At 48.4% G+C, this 13,519-nt stretch overlaps 7 protein-coding genes across 7 annotated transcripts; 4 read left to right on the forward strand and 3 right to left on the reverse strand.

Annotated features, from left to right (window-relative positions):
* Nucleotides 1-599: 599 nt before the first annotated feature.
* On the forward strand, nucleotides 600-5,032 carry LOC108027025 (trichohyalin). Its single transcript, XM_050889101.1, has one exon. The coding sequence runs from the start codon at nucleotides 656-658 to the stop codon at nucleotides 4,916-4,918; it is 4,263 nt and encodes a 1,420-aa protein (XP_050745058.1). The 5' UTR covers nucleotides 600-655; the 3' UTR covers nucleotides 4,919-5,032.
* A 466-nt stretch (nucleotides 5,033-5,498) lies between these two features.
* On the reverse strand, nucleotides 5,499-6,519 carry LOC108027109 (Golgi-associated plant pathogenesis-related protein 1-like). The gene is made up of 4 exons (XM_017098327.3): nucleotides 6,371-6,519; nucleotides 6,182-6,313; nucleotides 5,806-6,119; nucleotides 5,499-5,751 (listed from the first exon to the last, which is right to left on the reverse strand). The coding sequence occupies exons 1-4, from the start codon at nucleotides 6,410-6,412 to the stop codon at nucleotides 5,628-5,630; spliced, it is 612 nt and encodes a 203-aa protein (XP_016953816.1). The 5' UTR covers nucleotides 6,413-6,519; the 3' UTR covers nucleotides 5,499-5,627.
* Nucleotides 6,520-6,879: 360 nt separating this feature from the next.
* Nucleotides 6,880-7,864, forward strand: LOC108027033 (uncharacterized oxidoreductase TM_0325-like). Its single transcript, XM_017098230.3, has one exon. The coding sequence runs from the start codon at nucleotides 6,947-6,949 to the stop codon at nucleotides 7,718-7,720; it is 774 nt and encodes a 257-aa protein (XP_016953719.1). The 5' UTR covers nucleotides 6,880-6,946; the 3' UTR covers nucleotides 7,721-7,864.
* Nucleotides 7,865-8,177: 313 nt separating this feature from the next.
* LOC108027221 (cyclopentanol dehydrogenase) lies at nucleotides 8,178-9,190 on the forward strand. Its single transcript, XM_017098549.3, has one exon. It carries the CDS (start codon nucleotides 8,257-8,259, stop codon nucleotides 9,028-9,030), a length of 774 nt encoding a protein of 257 aa, XP_016954038.3. The 5' UTR covers nucleotides 8,178-8,256; the 3' UTR covers nucleotides 9,031-9,190.
* Nucleotides 9,191-9,332: 142 nt separating this feature from the next.
* Nucleotides 9,333-10,292, reverse strand: LOC108027220 (uncharacterized oxidoreductase TM_0325). The gene has a single exon (XM_017098548.3). The coding sequence runs from the start codon at nucleotides 10,220-10,222 to the stop codon at nucleotides 9,428-9,430; it is 795 nt and encodes a 264-aa protein (XP_016954037.3). The 5' UTR covers nucleotides 10,223-10,292; the 3' UTR covers nucleotides 9,333-9,427.
* A 141-nt stretch (nucleotides 10,293-10,433) lies between these two features.
* LOC108027222 (glucose 1-dehydrogenase) lies at nucleotides 10,434-11,402 on the reverse strand. The gene has a single exon (XM_017098550.3). It carries the CDS (start codon nucleotides 11,338-11,340, stop codon nucleotides 10,570-10,572), a length of 771 nt encoding a protein of 256 aa, XP_016954039.1. The 5' UTR covers nucleotides 11,341-11,402; the 3' UTR covers nucleotides 10,434-10,569.
* A 279-nt stretch (nucleotides 11,403-11,681) lies between these two features.
* On the forward strand, nucleotides 11,682-13,140 carry LOC108027218 (3-oxoacyl-[acyl-carrier-protein] synthase, mitochondrial). The gene has a single exon (XM_017098547.2). The coding sequence runs from the start codon at nucleotides 11,744-11,746 to the stop codon at nucleotides 13,058-13,060; it is 1,317 nt and encodes a 438-aa protein (XP_016954036.1). The 5' UTR covers nucleotides 11,682-11,743; the 3' UTR covers nucleotides 13,061-13,140.
* The last annotated feature ends 379 nt before the right edge of the window (nucleotides 13,141-13,519 follow it).

Genomic DNA, 13,519 nt, shown 5'->3' on the forward strand with positions numbered 1-13,519 from the left:
TTCGTGCTTTTATAGGGAAATCTTTACTAGAATGTTCTTATCATTGAATTCTTTAAGGAAGCTTAATCATTTTTTCCAGGACAGAAAAACGGAAAGTTTTTTTCTCGGAACAATCAAGTGCAATCTTAATGGTCTTACGTTAAGCTAAGTATATAGCGAGGGAAGGAAACATTATATTACGATAATGAAGCAACTTAAAACACAATAATAAATGCTAGCTATATAAATCTTTCTAGGAAGAGTAAGATGAGTCATATGCTAACTAGATTCGTCGGGAAGCACACAAGAGGCAGAGAGCGATTCTGATCCTTTGTATCCTTGATTAGAATCAATACCCGAGTGGACCTTTCCATGCCTGTCTGTCCGTGTGAACGCTGTGATCTCGGAAACTATAAAAGCTACAGTGTTTGGGATTAGCATGAAGATTCTAGAGATTCTTGCGCATTGTAAGTGTATTTCAGAGGGGTGTCACGCCGAAAGCTTTTAAAAGTAGTGTAAGTTAATAAGTAATTCTTTTGTTTCAAGATCAAAGCAGGCCCAAGAGTGATGAAAAGGCACATAAGATCTGTTTTCTGAATCGTCTGAATTCCTTACACGAATCGGTCAAACAAGAAATTTAAAATAAAAGCCACATTGTTGGCAGCGCTTTAATATCATGTCCACCGTCAGAAAGGCCAACGGTTTAACCAGTTCCAAGAAACGCTCCTTGGGGGACCCTCTGGAGCGTAGTTACCGCCAAAAGGTGAAGGCTATTCGCGGCCTGACCGCTCGGCAGGCGAGCGCCAAAGACCTCGACCTGTGCGCCAAGTGGATGTACGTCTTCAGTCGCGCCACCAAAGAGGAGGGCCAGGCCAGGGACTACCTCTTGGAGCAGATGCTGCGGCAGCTGAGGGAATCGGGGCACCTGTCGCTGCCCTTCTGCAACCTGGCTAACTGCAATCTCGAGCTGCGCCTGCTGCTTGACGAGGAGGGGCGTCAGCGGTTGCATCGTTCCTGTCCGCCGCAGGTGGTGGCCCCAAAACCCTCGAGCAGCAGCCTGGCCAGGAGGAGGATCCAGGCGGGTCCGTTCGAGTGGCGCAGGAGGGTGCAGCACCTGGACCTTCTGGAAAATCAGTACTGGCGCGAGGAGCAGGAGATGTGGAACCTCGAGCTCCCATCCGAGGATTGTCCGAGACCCAAGCCGCCGCCCATACTGGTCAAACCAAAGAAAGTGGCCAAGACCCTGGGCATTCAGGTCGATGTCCAAGAGCTCTCGCCGCGGGCTGAGCGTGATCTCTGCGAACGTGAGCGCAAGCAACGGGAGATCCTGAAGCGGCGTGAACGGGATCGCGTGGAGCGCCAGCTCAGGGAGCAGAAGCGGCAGCGGCACCAGGCTTTGCTCGCCGAGCAGCAGAAGCAGGACCGTCAGCGCCTGGAGAAGGCGCGTCAGCAGCGCGACCGGCGGGTGCGGGAGCAGCAGCTGAAGGTCAAGGAGCGGCGCGACTACGAGCGCTGCCTGCTGCTTAAAAAGCGTGAGGAGCAACGCCTGCAGGAACCGAGGTCGTTAGCTCAGCGACGACCTTACTCGCCTTCATCAGAGGATGTAGAATTGGTGCAGGCTGTCGGGCAACACCTGCAGAAGGACCTCAATCAGGAACCCAAACGCATACCAGAGTTCAGGCAAAGGTCCGAATCGGCAATGACATTGCCAGCCGACTCTGAAGGCACCAAAAGTTCTAGACGTGACCAACAGCTGCACCTTCGGGCGGAAAACATAAAACGAAAAGTGTTGGCCTATGAGCGGCTGAAGGAATACCATCGCAAAAGAGCTTGGGCCGAGCGGGAGCGACAGCTTAGGAAGCGGGAGTTGAAGGAGCCAGGCGTGGAGATCGAAGCTCTCCAAGTGAAAAATCCCGAAGAAGCCCAAAGCCTGGCAAGAAGTGTGATGGAAGCCCTGGAAAGCAAGATGTTTGTTCAAAAAGATTCGAAAAAGAAAATGTACACTGATGGAAAGGAAGACGTCGAAAGAACGAGCGAACTGGATCACAAAAGACTCCAAGAACTCCATGGAAGAGAGGACCTTGAACGAAATAATTTAGAAAAACAGGAAACAATTGATCGAAAGGAAAGGAACAAATGTCAAAGGAAGAGGCATCAGGATACAAAGTATAAAAAAGAAAGCAAGGCCGAAACATATCAAAAGGAAGACTTCGTAAAAAATTCGGAAGGTGAGATAAAAACCCACAAGAACTGTCAAAATAGGGAAGGTATTGGACAAGAAGTATTCGATAGAAAGCGAGAACAGGAGCTTCGAGCTTTGGAGGATCGACGGGAAAGGGAAGAGATTGAAAGAAAAGTAATCGAAAGACTGGAATCTAAACGAAAGGAACGGGAAGATTTTGAACCAAAGAGGCAACAAGAACTCAGAAGTCTAAAGGAACGCCAGGAAAGAGAAGAGTTCGAACGAAAAGAGTTGGAAAAACGACTTGAAAAAGATCGGAAGGAGAAGGAGGACTTGGAAAGAAAACGGGAGCAGGATCTTAAAAGGGTTAGGGAGTGGGAAGAGTTTGAAAGAAAGGTTTTGGAAAAACTAGAAAACGAGCGAAAAGGAAGAGAAGATTTTGAAAGAAGGGCATGGGAGGACCGTCAGCGGGAAGAAAGAACAATTGAGGAACTCAAAGCTTCTCTCAAGGAGGTAAAAGAGCGTGAAATTAGGCGTGCCGAGGAACAGGAAAGAATAGCACGCGAAAAACGGGAACTTGAAAGACGAGAGCGAGAAGAGTGCGAGAGGATGGCCAAGGAAGAAGAGCTCCTTAGGGAAAGAAGACTTTTAGAAAAGCTCAAGCGGAAGAAGAGCGAGAGGGAAGAGTTGGAAAGGAAAGCCAGAGAAGAAGATCTCAAAAGGGAGCAGATTCTGAGAAGATGGCTTGAAATGCAGGAGGAAGAAGAGAAGAGGGAAGCAAAAGAACGTGAAGAACAGCAGGAAAGGTTAGTTGAAGAATGCGGAAAAAGAATCCAAGAGACTGAGGCTGAGAGAAAGGTCAAAGAAGATCTGGATCGATCGAAAGGGGAGGCACTATTAAAGGAGCGGCAGGAGCAGGAAAGGTCCAAGCTGGAGGAGAAGCGCTTGCGTAAAATTGCAGAGGAAAATATTGTCATTGAAGAAGAGGAAGAGCAGGTCCTTCGAGAAAAGCTGAGTCGAGAGCAAAAGGATTGGGATCACAGAATAGAGCACCTAAGGCAGAGTAGGGAGAAAGGTATCCAGGTGGAAAGTGAAACCTGGGAGGCAGCTTGGAAACTGAAGAAACACCTAGAGAGACGACTGGATCTTAACCGAAATGATGAGATCCGGCAAAGTAAGTCCGTGGTCACAAAGTCTCGATCTCAAGTAAAGTCAGACAAGGACATGGAGCCAAGGAAAATTAAGGGAAAATCAAAGAGCCACACCCAGAATGTGTTATTCGAGAATCCTCCGGCAGATATGAAGAACCCGGGTTCAGCCCGCAAGGATGTCCTCAACCGGGTACACAAGCTGGAAAAGAAAAATAGCATGTTTAACGAAGAGATCCAGGTGCCCGAGGAGCTGCGCTTGGATGCAGGGCAACTGTCTGAACAGAGCCACTTGACCAGAGCTCCCCAGAGAAGGTCTTTAACGAAGGTCCATACAGTGAATCCTGAACAAACGCCAAAGGAAGCATGCGACGAGGACTGGAATAATCGCCAACGCGGAACCCAAAAACCCGGAGGAAGTTCCAGCCATGAGTACTTTGATCCAGGGTCCTTGAAGTCTCGCAGCGAACGATGGGCTCGCTTCATGGGCAGTGAAGAGAAATCCGAGTCGGAAGATCTTCCAAGGCAGAGACGCCATCCCGGCAGTTCCTCCAGCGCCGAAAACCATCGGATTTCGGAGCCTCGTTACTCCCTGGTGGGAAGGTACTGTCCACATAAGAAAAGCTATACGGTGGAACAGCAGAATGTTCCCCCGTCCCCATATGGAAACCCCGAGCAGCGGGAAGCTTATGGCTCCTATGTTCGCAATCGCGTGGCCGAGTGGCGCAAAATGCTTGGACCCATATCATCTTCCGGCGACGAAGAACTTGGGGAGGAGCGTCTAAGAGGTGGAGGATTAGCAGGTGACGTGGGCTTGACTTACTGCACACGGACCGGGAAGAAGCGATATCCCCAGATCAAACAACCTGACCCGAGCGGAGATCAATTTGGGTTAAAAGAAAACCGCGTCCAGCAAAGAAGGGTGTTTAGGGAGCTTCTAACGCAAGCTCGGACATCTGATTACCATCCGGACATATTGGATGCCGAAAATTGCCTTTTAGAGAAGAAATTGTCGGAGGGCAAAGACAAGGCCACAAACCATTACGTCCAGGAATCAATTCTGTTGGTAGCAAGGCGTCTAATCAATATGTTCCAAGGATACGAAGCTTACGCCAGTTCCGAAGAAGACAATGAATCTCAGGGAAGCGAAGCGATAGAGCAAATTTATCTACAGGAGATCGAGAGCAGGATGAAGCTTCCCAGGCCAATCTTTAAAACTTTGATGGAAGTTTTGTTTTTATCTAAGGAACATTTTATGACCCATTTAGTTGAAAAAATTAGCACTTTGGATGCTGAGATAGCGGTGCATCTGCAAAAGATTTGCAAGCGCGTCTTCTGTCGACAAGGTGCGGAGATCCTGCGACGTAATGCGGAGCAGCTGATGGCTCAAGAGCGGCACCTACAAAGCCGCCACCTGGCGGAAATGTGTCGGGATTCCGAGGAGGAGACTCTGCGGCAGTGGAGGCGGTTGCCCAGGAACTCCCTGCTCGTGATCCGGAGTCTCTTCCACGATTATTGCGACATGCGCGACGCTCTGCCACGTGTAACCCTCGAGACCATCGAGAGACTTTACGGTGAATGGAAGGCCCGGAGGTTTACTGTCGATTAGAAACGTGCTTCTGATATGGTCCGGTTTAATTTTTGCTATTTTTCATTTAACTTTTTCAATGTTTAATGGTTCCAGTTCGTGTTGAATTACAAAATATCCTCTGTTTCCGTTATTTTAAATAAATAATATTGGCGCAAGGCCAGACAGTGGGCTTTTTCCTTGAATAGTTTGTCTTTCATTTGTTACGGGAATTTACAGCCAAGCAATTGTATTTCTATTGAGATATTAGCTAAGGTCTTTGAGTTCGCTTGGCACTTTCCTTTCCCAGGACATGTAATTTGCTAGTCCAATTAACTAAGTCAAAAATGTTAAAAGGTTATGATCTTATTCACGTATATAGCAAGAACATGGCCAGTAAACTGAAAAAGTTAAATAATTGATAGTGCTTCGCCTCTATTCAAAGGTACATTTTTGTTGATCTTGATCAAGAGAGTAGTGGGTATACCATGACCACCTTCATCTAAAGCGATGTTTCTTTTTTTCTTTGAACTCTTAGTAGGGCAAACGTCGATCGAAAGTTAATCACCGACTTCGGAATTTGTAACTGCCTAAAGCTTAGTGTGTACGCAATTAAGTGAAGTACCTTTGTGAAAATCTATAATTTATTGTTTCGTACAGATAGTAATTTAAACGTAATTAAAAAATGTTTTTAAACTGGTGAACTAGAAATTTACAACCGGGTCAGGCTCGAGGAAAGCACAAACTTGGCCTAATTCCTGAAGTGGAGGCACAAGGCAACCAGGACCAGAAGGGAGTTGGCTTGCACCATATTAGAGTTGTCCTCGTCGTCGTCGTTGCTACCAGAACCACCACCACTCCCACCGCCACCCCACCTGCAATAAAGCAAAGTTAAGAGGCGGAGGTTAAGGGATGCGAGAGTTAGCTACTTGATCGGCTTCGGAACATGCTCTTTGAACAGCCCATGGACATTCGTTGGTGGAAAGTACCTTCCGCAAACCCAGAAGTAGCCTTTCTCATCAGTGGCCACGCCGATACCCAGTTTCTTGGCACCCTTCCACACTAGGGCGGTAAAATGCCCAGTATCCATGGAGAACCCCGGCTTACTAAAGTCGTAGAGCTTGATTTCATCGTACCAGTCTTGAACACATTGCAAATCGTTTTTGGACCGCATGCACAAGTTTTCACCATACTTTGCGCCGCCATCACTTGAGTGTTTCAAAACTCCGGTTTTAGCTAACACCTGTACAAGAGATGATTGGGTATCGGCAGTTCGAAGCGTGGACGAAGCTGGGCAGGACATACCTTTGCATATTCTTCGCATCCTTTTGAGAGCGCGTCGTCCAGGACGAGCGGGGGAGTACCGTGCAACTTTCTCAACCGATTGTGCTCGCTGAGATACGAGTTCTCCTTTTTGCCAGCCTTGACCGCGACCAACTGAAAGATAGGTAATGAATTCTGTTTCGAGTAACTTTAAATAATTTCTTATTTCACCCAACAAAAGGCCAAAACTATTAGTATGTTCACCAAAGCCATGTTTTCTTTTTGTGAATACTTTAAATACTTGACAGCTTTTTCCCAGGTAAAGACTCAGGAAAGAATCATAAGGCAGCCTAAATGCGTTTGTCGGCCTAAATATATATAAAATTGTGCTAAAATCGTTTTCCAGTGATTTTTAAAAAACGTTTAGTTGTGTTGTATGAAATATTTCCCAAAAAAAACATAAAAAATGCCATATTATGTTTAAAATTTAAATAAATAAAAGTTTTACTTTAACCTTTTTTAGGCCTGTTTGAAAAAGGTATAATTTTTATAAAGCGATCAGCAGTTTAAAATGTTAATTTAAAAAGCTGGACATACTTTTTCCTGGAATCCTTTACGAGGGAGTCTTCTTAAATAAGCTTAATTGCCATTTTTCTAATTTCAAACACGCCAAATCGGCGGTATTCTAAAATCACACTAGAGCTTTTCATTAAGTTTTTTCGGCCAGCTGATTCGGTGATCAGCTGCTAGTTATGATATTGCCTGCCTATCGGCGCCTGTGCCAGTTTAGCATCATCAGAACTCCAGATGTCATCCTTCAAGGACAAAGTCATTATTGTGACCGGGGCCAGTTCCGGCATAGGAGCAGGCGCTGCCGTCCACTTGGCCAGCCTCGGAGGGCTCCTGGTCATCGTGGGCCGCAACGTGGAAAAGCTGCGGGAGACGGCCGGACAGATTGTGGCGGTCGGAGGCGCTCCAGCTCTGGAACTGCAGGCGGACATGACCAAGGAGGCCGAGGTGCAGCAGATAGTGGACGCCACTCTGGCCAAGCACGGGCGCATCGATGTGCTGGTCAACAATGCGGGCATCCTGGAGACCGGCTCCATCGAGAGCACCAGCCTGGAGCAGTTCGACCGCCTGATGAACACCAACGTGCGCTCCCTGTACCAACTCACCATGCTGGCCACTCCGGAGCTGGTCAAGACCAAGGGCAACATCGTGAACGTGTCCAGCGTTTGTGGGCTTCGCGCCTTCCCCGGTGTCCTGGCCTACAATGTCTCCAAGGCGGCTCTGGATCAGTTCACGGCCTGCGTGGCCCTGGAACTGGCCTCTAAGGGGGTCCGTGTCAACGCCGTGAATCCTGGCGTAATTGTTACCGATATCCACAAGCGCGGCGGCATGGACGAGGAGACGTACGCCAAGTTCCTGGAGCACTGCAAGGTCACCCATGCCCTTGGACGTCCTGGTGATGTCAAGGAGGTGGCTGCGGCCATTGCCTTCCTCGCCAGCGATGCCGCCAGCTTCAGCACTGGAGTCAGCCTGCCCGTGGACGGAGGTCGCCATGCCATGTGCCCGAGATAAGTTCAGGGAAGACGGAGAGGTAGCAGTCATCCCGTGGCATTTAACGAATTTTATAGATTGTCAATAATAACATTAAAGTATTGAATTGAAAACTGCATTGCTCATGAAGAAATATAGATTTCTATACGTTTTAAACATTTAAAATATACTTACTGTTTAAGTACTGCTACCAATACTTTATCTAAACGAAAAACATTTTTAAATATTATAGTTAAAAAAACCATTCAATTGTGTAGCAACCCTTTTCACCTAAAAATGGAATAAGATAATACATAATTGGCACATGTATAAATAGAATCAAGGAGAAGATTGAGTGACATACGCAGTACATAAGAACAATAACAAATTAAATTTTAATTAACACCTAAAGCACGACTCCAGGTACTTTGAATTGAATTTCACAACCGCTAGATATAGCTTTGAAAGTTCCCCTCTATCGATAGTATAATCGGATTGCACCCCCAACAAGTTGTTGACTTCTGGGCCTTCAATGTCACCATCATTATCATTCTAGTTTTCAAGCAGATCACATCAGCATGCCCAGTTTCAAAGATAAAGTGATAATCGTGACCGGCGCCAGTTCGGGAATCGGAGCGGGAACTTCAGTCCTCCTGGCTAAGCTCGGAGGCCTGCTCACCGTCGTGGGCAGGAATGTGGAAAAGCTCAGGGAGACCGCGGATCAGATAGTGGCAGCTGGAGGAGCGCCTGCCCTTCAAGTGGCGGCGGATATGAACAGCGAGTCGGATGTCCAAGGTATCGTATCCGCCACGCTGGCCAAGTACGGCCGCATCGACGTACTGGTGAACAACGCCGGAATTCTGGAGCTGGGCAGCATCGAGAACACCAGTCTGGAGCAGTTCGATCGCGTGATGAACACCAATGTGCGGTCCCTCTACCAACTGACCACTCTGGTCACGCCCGAGTTGATCAAGACCAAGGGCAACATCGTGAACGTGTCCAGCGTCAACGGCATCCGCTCCTTTCCCGGTGTCTTGGCCTACAACGTCTCCAAGGCGGCTGTGGATCAGTTCACCAAGTGCGTGGCCCTGGAACTGGCCCCCAAGGGAGTTCGCGTGAACTCTGTAAATCCTGGAGTGATCATCACCGAGCTGCAGCGACGAGGTGGGCTGGATGAGGAGGCGTACGCCAAGTTCCTGGAGCACGTCACGGTCACCCATGCCTTGGGTCGCCCCGGAGAAGTCAAGGAGGTGGCTGCGGCCATTGCCTTCCTCGCCAGCGATGAGGCCAGCTTTAGCACCGGAATCAGTCTGCCCGTGGACGGAGGTCGCCATGCCATGTGCCCCAGATAATAAGCCGAGCTAATTGACCAGAAGGCATTTATTTGTTTGTCTCCAAAGTTTGGATAAATAGTATTTTAACTATTTTAAAGTTTAAAAACATTTACAAATTGTATTTTTTAATTTTGATAAATTCAAAAGAAATGTTTTTGCATTTACATTTTTGAAAATATTTTGCTAATGGTTTTAAAGTCAATTTGGTTCCATTTACCAAAATGTATCTAAATTCATGTTTTTGGTTTTGAATTAGGGATAGCATAAAAAATGAATTCAAAAACTTAGATTGGAGGGTATAAAATGAATTCGATATTAAATTGACACAGAAAATTTTATAATTTAATAGTGAATCGGCGGGCAACAACTAAAAAGAGAAGGCAGGACAGGATTGGATTTTACTCTTTGGCAGGAATTAGCGTGGACACATAACTTGCTTTCCCCCGTCCACCGGGAAGTTGACTCCGGTCACGAAGCTAGCCAGTTCACTGGCCAGGAAACAAATGGCGGACGCCACCTCCGTTGGCTCCCCAATCCTGCCCAGGGCATGGGTCTTTTTGGAGTGTTCCAGAAATTCTTCATAGCTTTGTTCGTCCATGCCGCCGGCCTTTTGAAGATTGGTGCGTATTACCCCCGGATTGACAGAGTTCACCCGCACACTCTGGGGACCCAGGTCCAGCGCCAAGGACCGGGTGAACTGATCCACAGCTGCCTTGGACATGTTGTAGGCCACTAGATCGGGGAAGGCGCGCAGCCCGCAGACGCTGGACACGTTGACGATGCTACCCTGGCACTGGACAAGCAGAGGAAGCAGCAACTTGGTCAGGTAGAACATGGACCTTACATTGGCCTTCATTACGTGCGTGAAGCAAGAGAGTTCCGTGCTCTGCAGGGTGCCCGTAGGCATAACGCCTGCCCCATTCACCAGGACATCCAGCCTGCCTTCAAAGCGCTCCTTGGTCTTCCTCGCAATGCACTCCATTTCCACCGGCTTGAGCAGATCTCCGGCTATGCCGTAGGGCTCAAAGCCCGTCTGCATGCACTTCTTCATCACATTTATGAGACCCTGCTCCTCCCTATCCACCAGCGCCAGGCAGGCGCCCAGCTTGGAGAACATTTCCGCAGTGGCGGCCCCGATCCCGGAGGCTGCACCTGTGATTAGCACCACCTTGCCGGTGAAGTCCAGACCCACCTTGCCTTTGCTGCCCATCGAACCGAGTTTCCGAGTCTTAGATGGAAAACCTAACTATTTGGATGACTTTACGGGGAGACATAACTTGATCATAACTAGTTTTAAATTAATTTCCAATCATAACATGGTTTCAAGAAAGTTTTAGTTCCTCCATTTCGATTAAGAATCTAATGTGCTTAACTTCATAACCGAACTCTACAAGGGTATAAGAATAAATCACCAACGATGATTGGACTAATGGCAATACATTTTATGTACATAGAGAAAATAAAAATTAAAGAACAATAACAAATAATTTTATAAATGCATTTTCACATGGTAATTTCCATGTAGGTCTTTAAATTTTTCGACCTTATCCTCCGAACTTAGCGTGGGCACATGGCATGGCGACCTCCGTCCACGGGCAAGCTGACCCCAGTGCTGAAACTGGCGGCATCGCTGGCCAGGAAGGCAATAGCCGCAGCCACCTCCTTGACATCGCCTGGGCGGCCCAAGGCATGAGTAGTCTTCGAGTGCTCTAGGAACTTCTTGTACGTCTCCGGGTCCATGCCGCCGCGGGCGTGCAGGTTGGTCACCGTCACGCCAGGATTCACGCAGTTCACCCGAACACCCTTGGCGGCCAGCTCCAGAGCCACGCAGCGGGTGAACTGGTCCACGCCCATTTTCGATATGTTGTAGACCAAGACGCCGGGGAATGAGCGTATCCCATTGACACTAGACACGTTCACGATGTTGCCCTTGGTCTTGACCAGCTCCGGAGTGGCCAGCATGGTCAGGTGGTAGATCGCCCTCAGGTTCGTGTTCATCACGCGATCGAACTGCTCCAGACTGGTGGTCTCAATCGTGCCCGTCTCGATGATGCCGGCATTGTTGACCAGCACATCCAGTTTGCCGTACTTCTCCAGGGTCTCGCTCCAGATCCGTTTGGTGTCCGCCTCCTTGGCAATGTCGCCCACCACCAGAGCCGGCTGGGACTGGCTCACCTTGCTGCACTCCGCGGCCACCTTCTTGAGGTTCTCCACATTGCGGCCATTCAGGGCCAGGCAAGCTCCATACTTGGCGAACTTCACGGCCGTGGCAGCGCCGATCCCGGAGCTTGCTCCTGTAATTAGAACGACTTTGCCGGCGAAATTCATGTTCCAGAATTATGTAAGGGGATCTCAAGCCCTGTGCGCATCTTGTTGATTTTATTAGGGGTATTTGTGCATCTATTTAAAAAATAAATATATAACATTTTTCAGCCGATTTTTGGCTTTCGGAAATAAATATAAAGTAGAAATAGTCTTCGATTCCCAAGTAATTTAAAAAGTTTTCTTTCAAAAGAAATATAATAAAACAAATTTATTTTTTATAAAGTGCCTAACATACTAAAAAGGGTCTTGAAAATAATAAATTTATTTTTTTGCACAGAATAGACTGTATTTTCGTGGTAGACATTTAAGTATTAATGTTTAGTATTTTTCCAGGGTCGGTATAATTTAACGGTCCACTCGGTCCCACTCACCTGATCATGTAAACAGAACTTAACATAACATCGAAATGCGTTTTCTAAGGAACTGCACTCTATTTGCCCACCAAGCGCGCCACTCGTCCACGCAATCCGGCTGCCGGCGAGTGGTGGTCACAGGAAGTGGAGCAGTCACGCCGCTGGGAAACAATGGGGCGGTTTCCTGGCAACGCATTCTGGCCGGCGAATCAGCAATCTCTCGGCTGGGACCGGATTTCAAGGGACTGCCCTGTCAGGTGGCGGCCCAAATCCCGAGAGACAAGCTTCAGTTGGATCAGCACCTAACCAAGTCGGATATCAAACTGATGAGCCCCGCCACCCAGTTGGCTGTGTTGGCGGCGGAGGAGGCTCTGGCCACCGGTAAGCTGAACCCGAAGGATCTGAGCGAGGAGCAGTTGGAGCGCTTTGGCGTCTGCGTGGGCATGGGTATGTTCGACCTGGCAGAGGTCTATGGAGCCTGGAACCAGCTGCAGCGAGGCTACAACAGAGTTAGCCCCTTCTTTGTGCCCAGACTCCTGCCCAGCATGGCGTGTGGTCACATCAGCATGCGTCATGGCCTGAGAGGACCCAATCACTCGGTGTCCACAGCCTGTGCCACGGGAGCCCATGCTTTGGGCGATGCCATGCGGTTCATCCGCAACGGAGATGCGGATGTCATGTTAGCAGGGAGTGGCGAGGCCTGCATAGATCCCCTCTCCATCGCTGGTTTCTGCAGATTACGAGCGTTGAGCACCGCTTTCAACGATAACCCGTCGGTGGCCTCCAGACCCTTTGACAAATCACGAGATGGCTTCGTGATGGGCGAAGGAGCAGCTGTCTTGTTGCTGGAGGAACTGGAGCACGCTCGCGCTCGAGGAGCTCCCATTATGGCTGAGATCCTGGGCTACGGATTGTCCGGCGATGCGTACCACATAACCTCGCCGAGCGAGGACGGCGCCGGAGCTACGCTGGCCATGAAGCGGGCCATTCGAGATGCTGGAATTTCCGCGGATGAAGTCACATACGTCAATGCCCATGCCACCTCCACGCCAACCGGCGATCGCATCGAGTCGCACGCTATTGGACGTGTCTTTGGCGAGCACACCCCTCAGGTGAGGGTCTCCTCGACGAAGGGAGCCCACGGTCATCTACTGGGCTCCTCCGGCAACCTGGAAGCCCTTTTCGTAGTTCTCGCCTGTGCGGAAAACAAGCTGCCGCCCTCCATCAACATAGAGCACCTGGATGTGGACGTCAACGTGGTCAGGGAAGCCACCCAGTGGTCAGCAGGTCAAGAACGACGCATTGCCCTCAAGAACTCCTTTGGTTTCGGAGGAACCAATGCCTCCCTGTGTATTGGCAGTTTCCCATAGTTTTGCTGGGAGTTGTTAACTATTTTTAAAATACCGCAAGTGAATAAAGTCCTCAGATGTTTGCATATTTTTAGGAAAAATGTTAAGTTTTAAAACTTTATTTGGAAAACTTTTCGGTTGCTTGTCTTGCCGTCTCGTCGTCGTCCTCGTCAGTTTCTTGCTCTGTAAAAATGTTTATGCGTACTGTATTATCCAATGCGCACTGTATGTACTGTTATACTGTATATCTGTATATAATATATATATAGGTATATAATTATGTATATAGCTCTGTTTGATTTGCTTCTGTTGCTTGTCTCTCTGTTTGTTATTGCTGGATTCGCTGCTAGAAGTCGTCGACTTGGGTTTGGACTTTAGAGTTCAAAGTTACGTTGGTTGTGGAAAGTAAGACAAAATCAATAGTAGATGGCTGGTTCAACACTCGCGCGGCTCGTTGTGGTCATGGGCCTGAATTTGACA

The sequence above is a fragment of the Drosophila biarmipes genome, chromosome 3R (genome assembly GCF_025231255.1).
Source record: "Drosophila biarmipes strain raj3 chromosome 3R, RU_DBia_V1.1, whole genome shotgun sequence".
In the NCBI taxonomy this organism is placed as follows: domain Eukaryota; kingdom Metazoa; phylum Arthropoda; class Insecta; order Diptera; family Drosophilidae; genus Drosophila; species Drosophila biarmipes.

Excerpts from the sequence above, each read along its gene's own strand:
- LOC108027222 (XM_017098550.3), bottom strand. The coding sequence starts at position 11,340 with ATGAATTTCGCCGGCAAAGTCGTTCTAATTACAGGAGCAAGCTCCGGG.
- LOC108027220 (XM_017098548.3), bottom strand. The coding sequence starts at position 10,222 with ATGGGCAGCAAAGGCAAGGTGGGTCTGGACTTCACCGGCAAGGTGGTG.
- LOC108027025 (XM_050889101.1), top strand. The coding sequence starts at position 656 with ATGTCCACCGTCAGAAAGGCCAACGGTTTAACCAGTTCCAAGAAACGC.
- LOC108027221 (XM_017098549.3), top strand. The coding sequence starts at position 8,257 with ATGCCCAGTTTCAAAGATAAAGTGATAATCGTGACCGGCGCCAGTTCG.
- LOC108027109 (XM_017098327.3), bottom strand. The coding sequence starts at position 6,412 with ATGGCTTTGGTGAACATACTAATAGTTTTGGCCTTTTGTTGG. Across the intron at positions 6,120-6,181 it reads GATGCGAAGAATATGCAAAG|GTGTTAGCTAAAACCGGAGT; the intron begins GTATGTCCTGCC and ends TCTCTTGTACAG. Across the intron at positions 5,752-5,805 it reads CATGTTCCGAAGCCGATCAA|GTGGGGTGGCGGTGGGAGTG; the intron begins GTAGCTAACTCT and ends GCTTTATTGCAG.
- LOC108027033 (XM_017098230.3), top strand. The coding sequence starts at position 6,947 with ATGTCATCCTTCAAGGACAAAGTCATTATTGTGACCGGGGCCAGTTCC.
- LOC108027218 (XM_017098547.2), top strand. The coding sequence starts at position 11,744 with ATGCGTTTTCTAAGGAACTGCACTCTATTTGCCCACCAAGCGCGCCAC.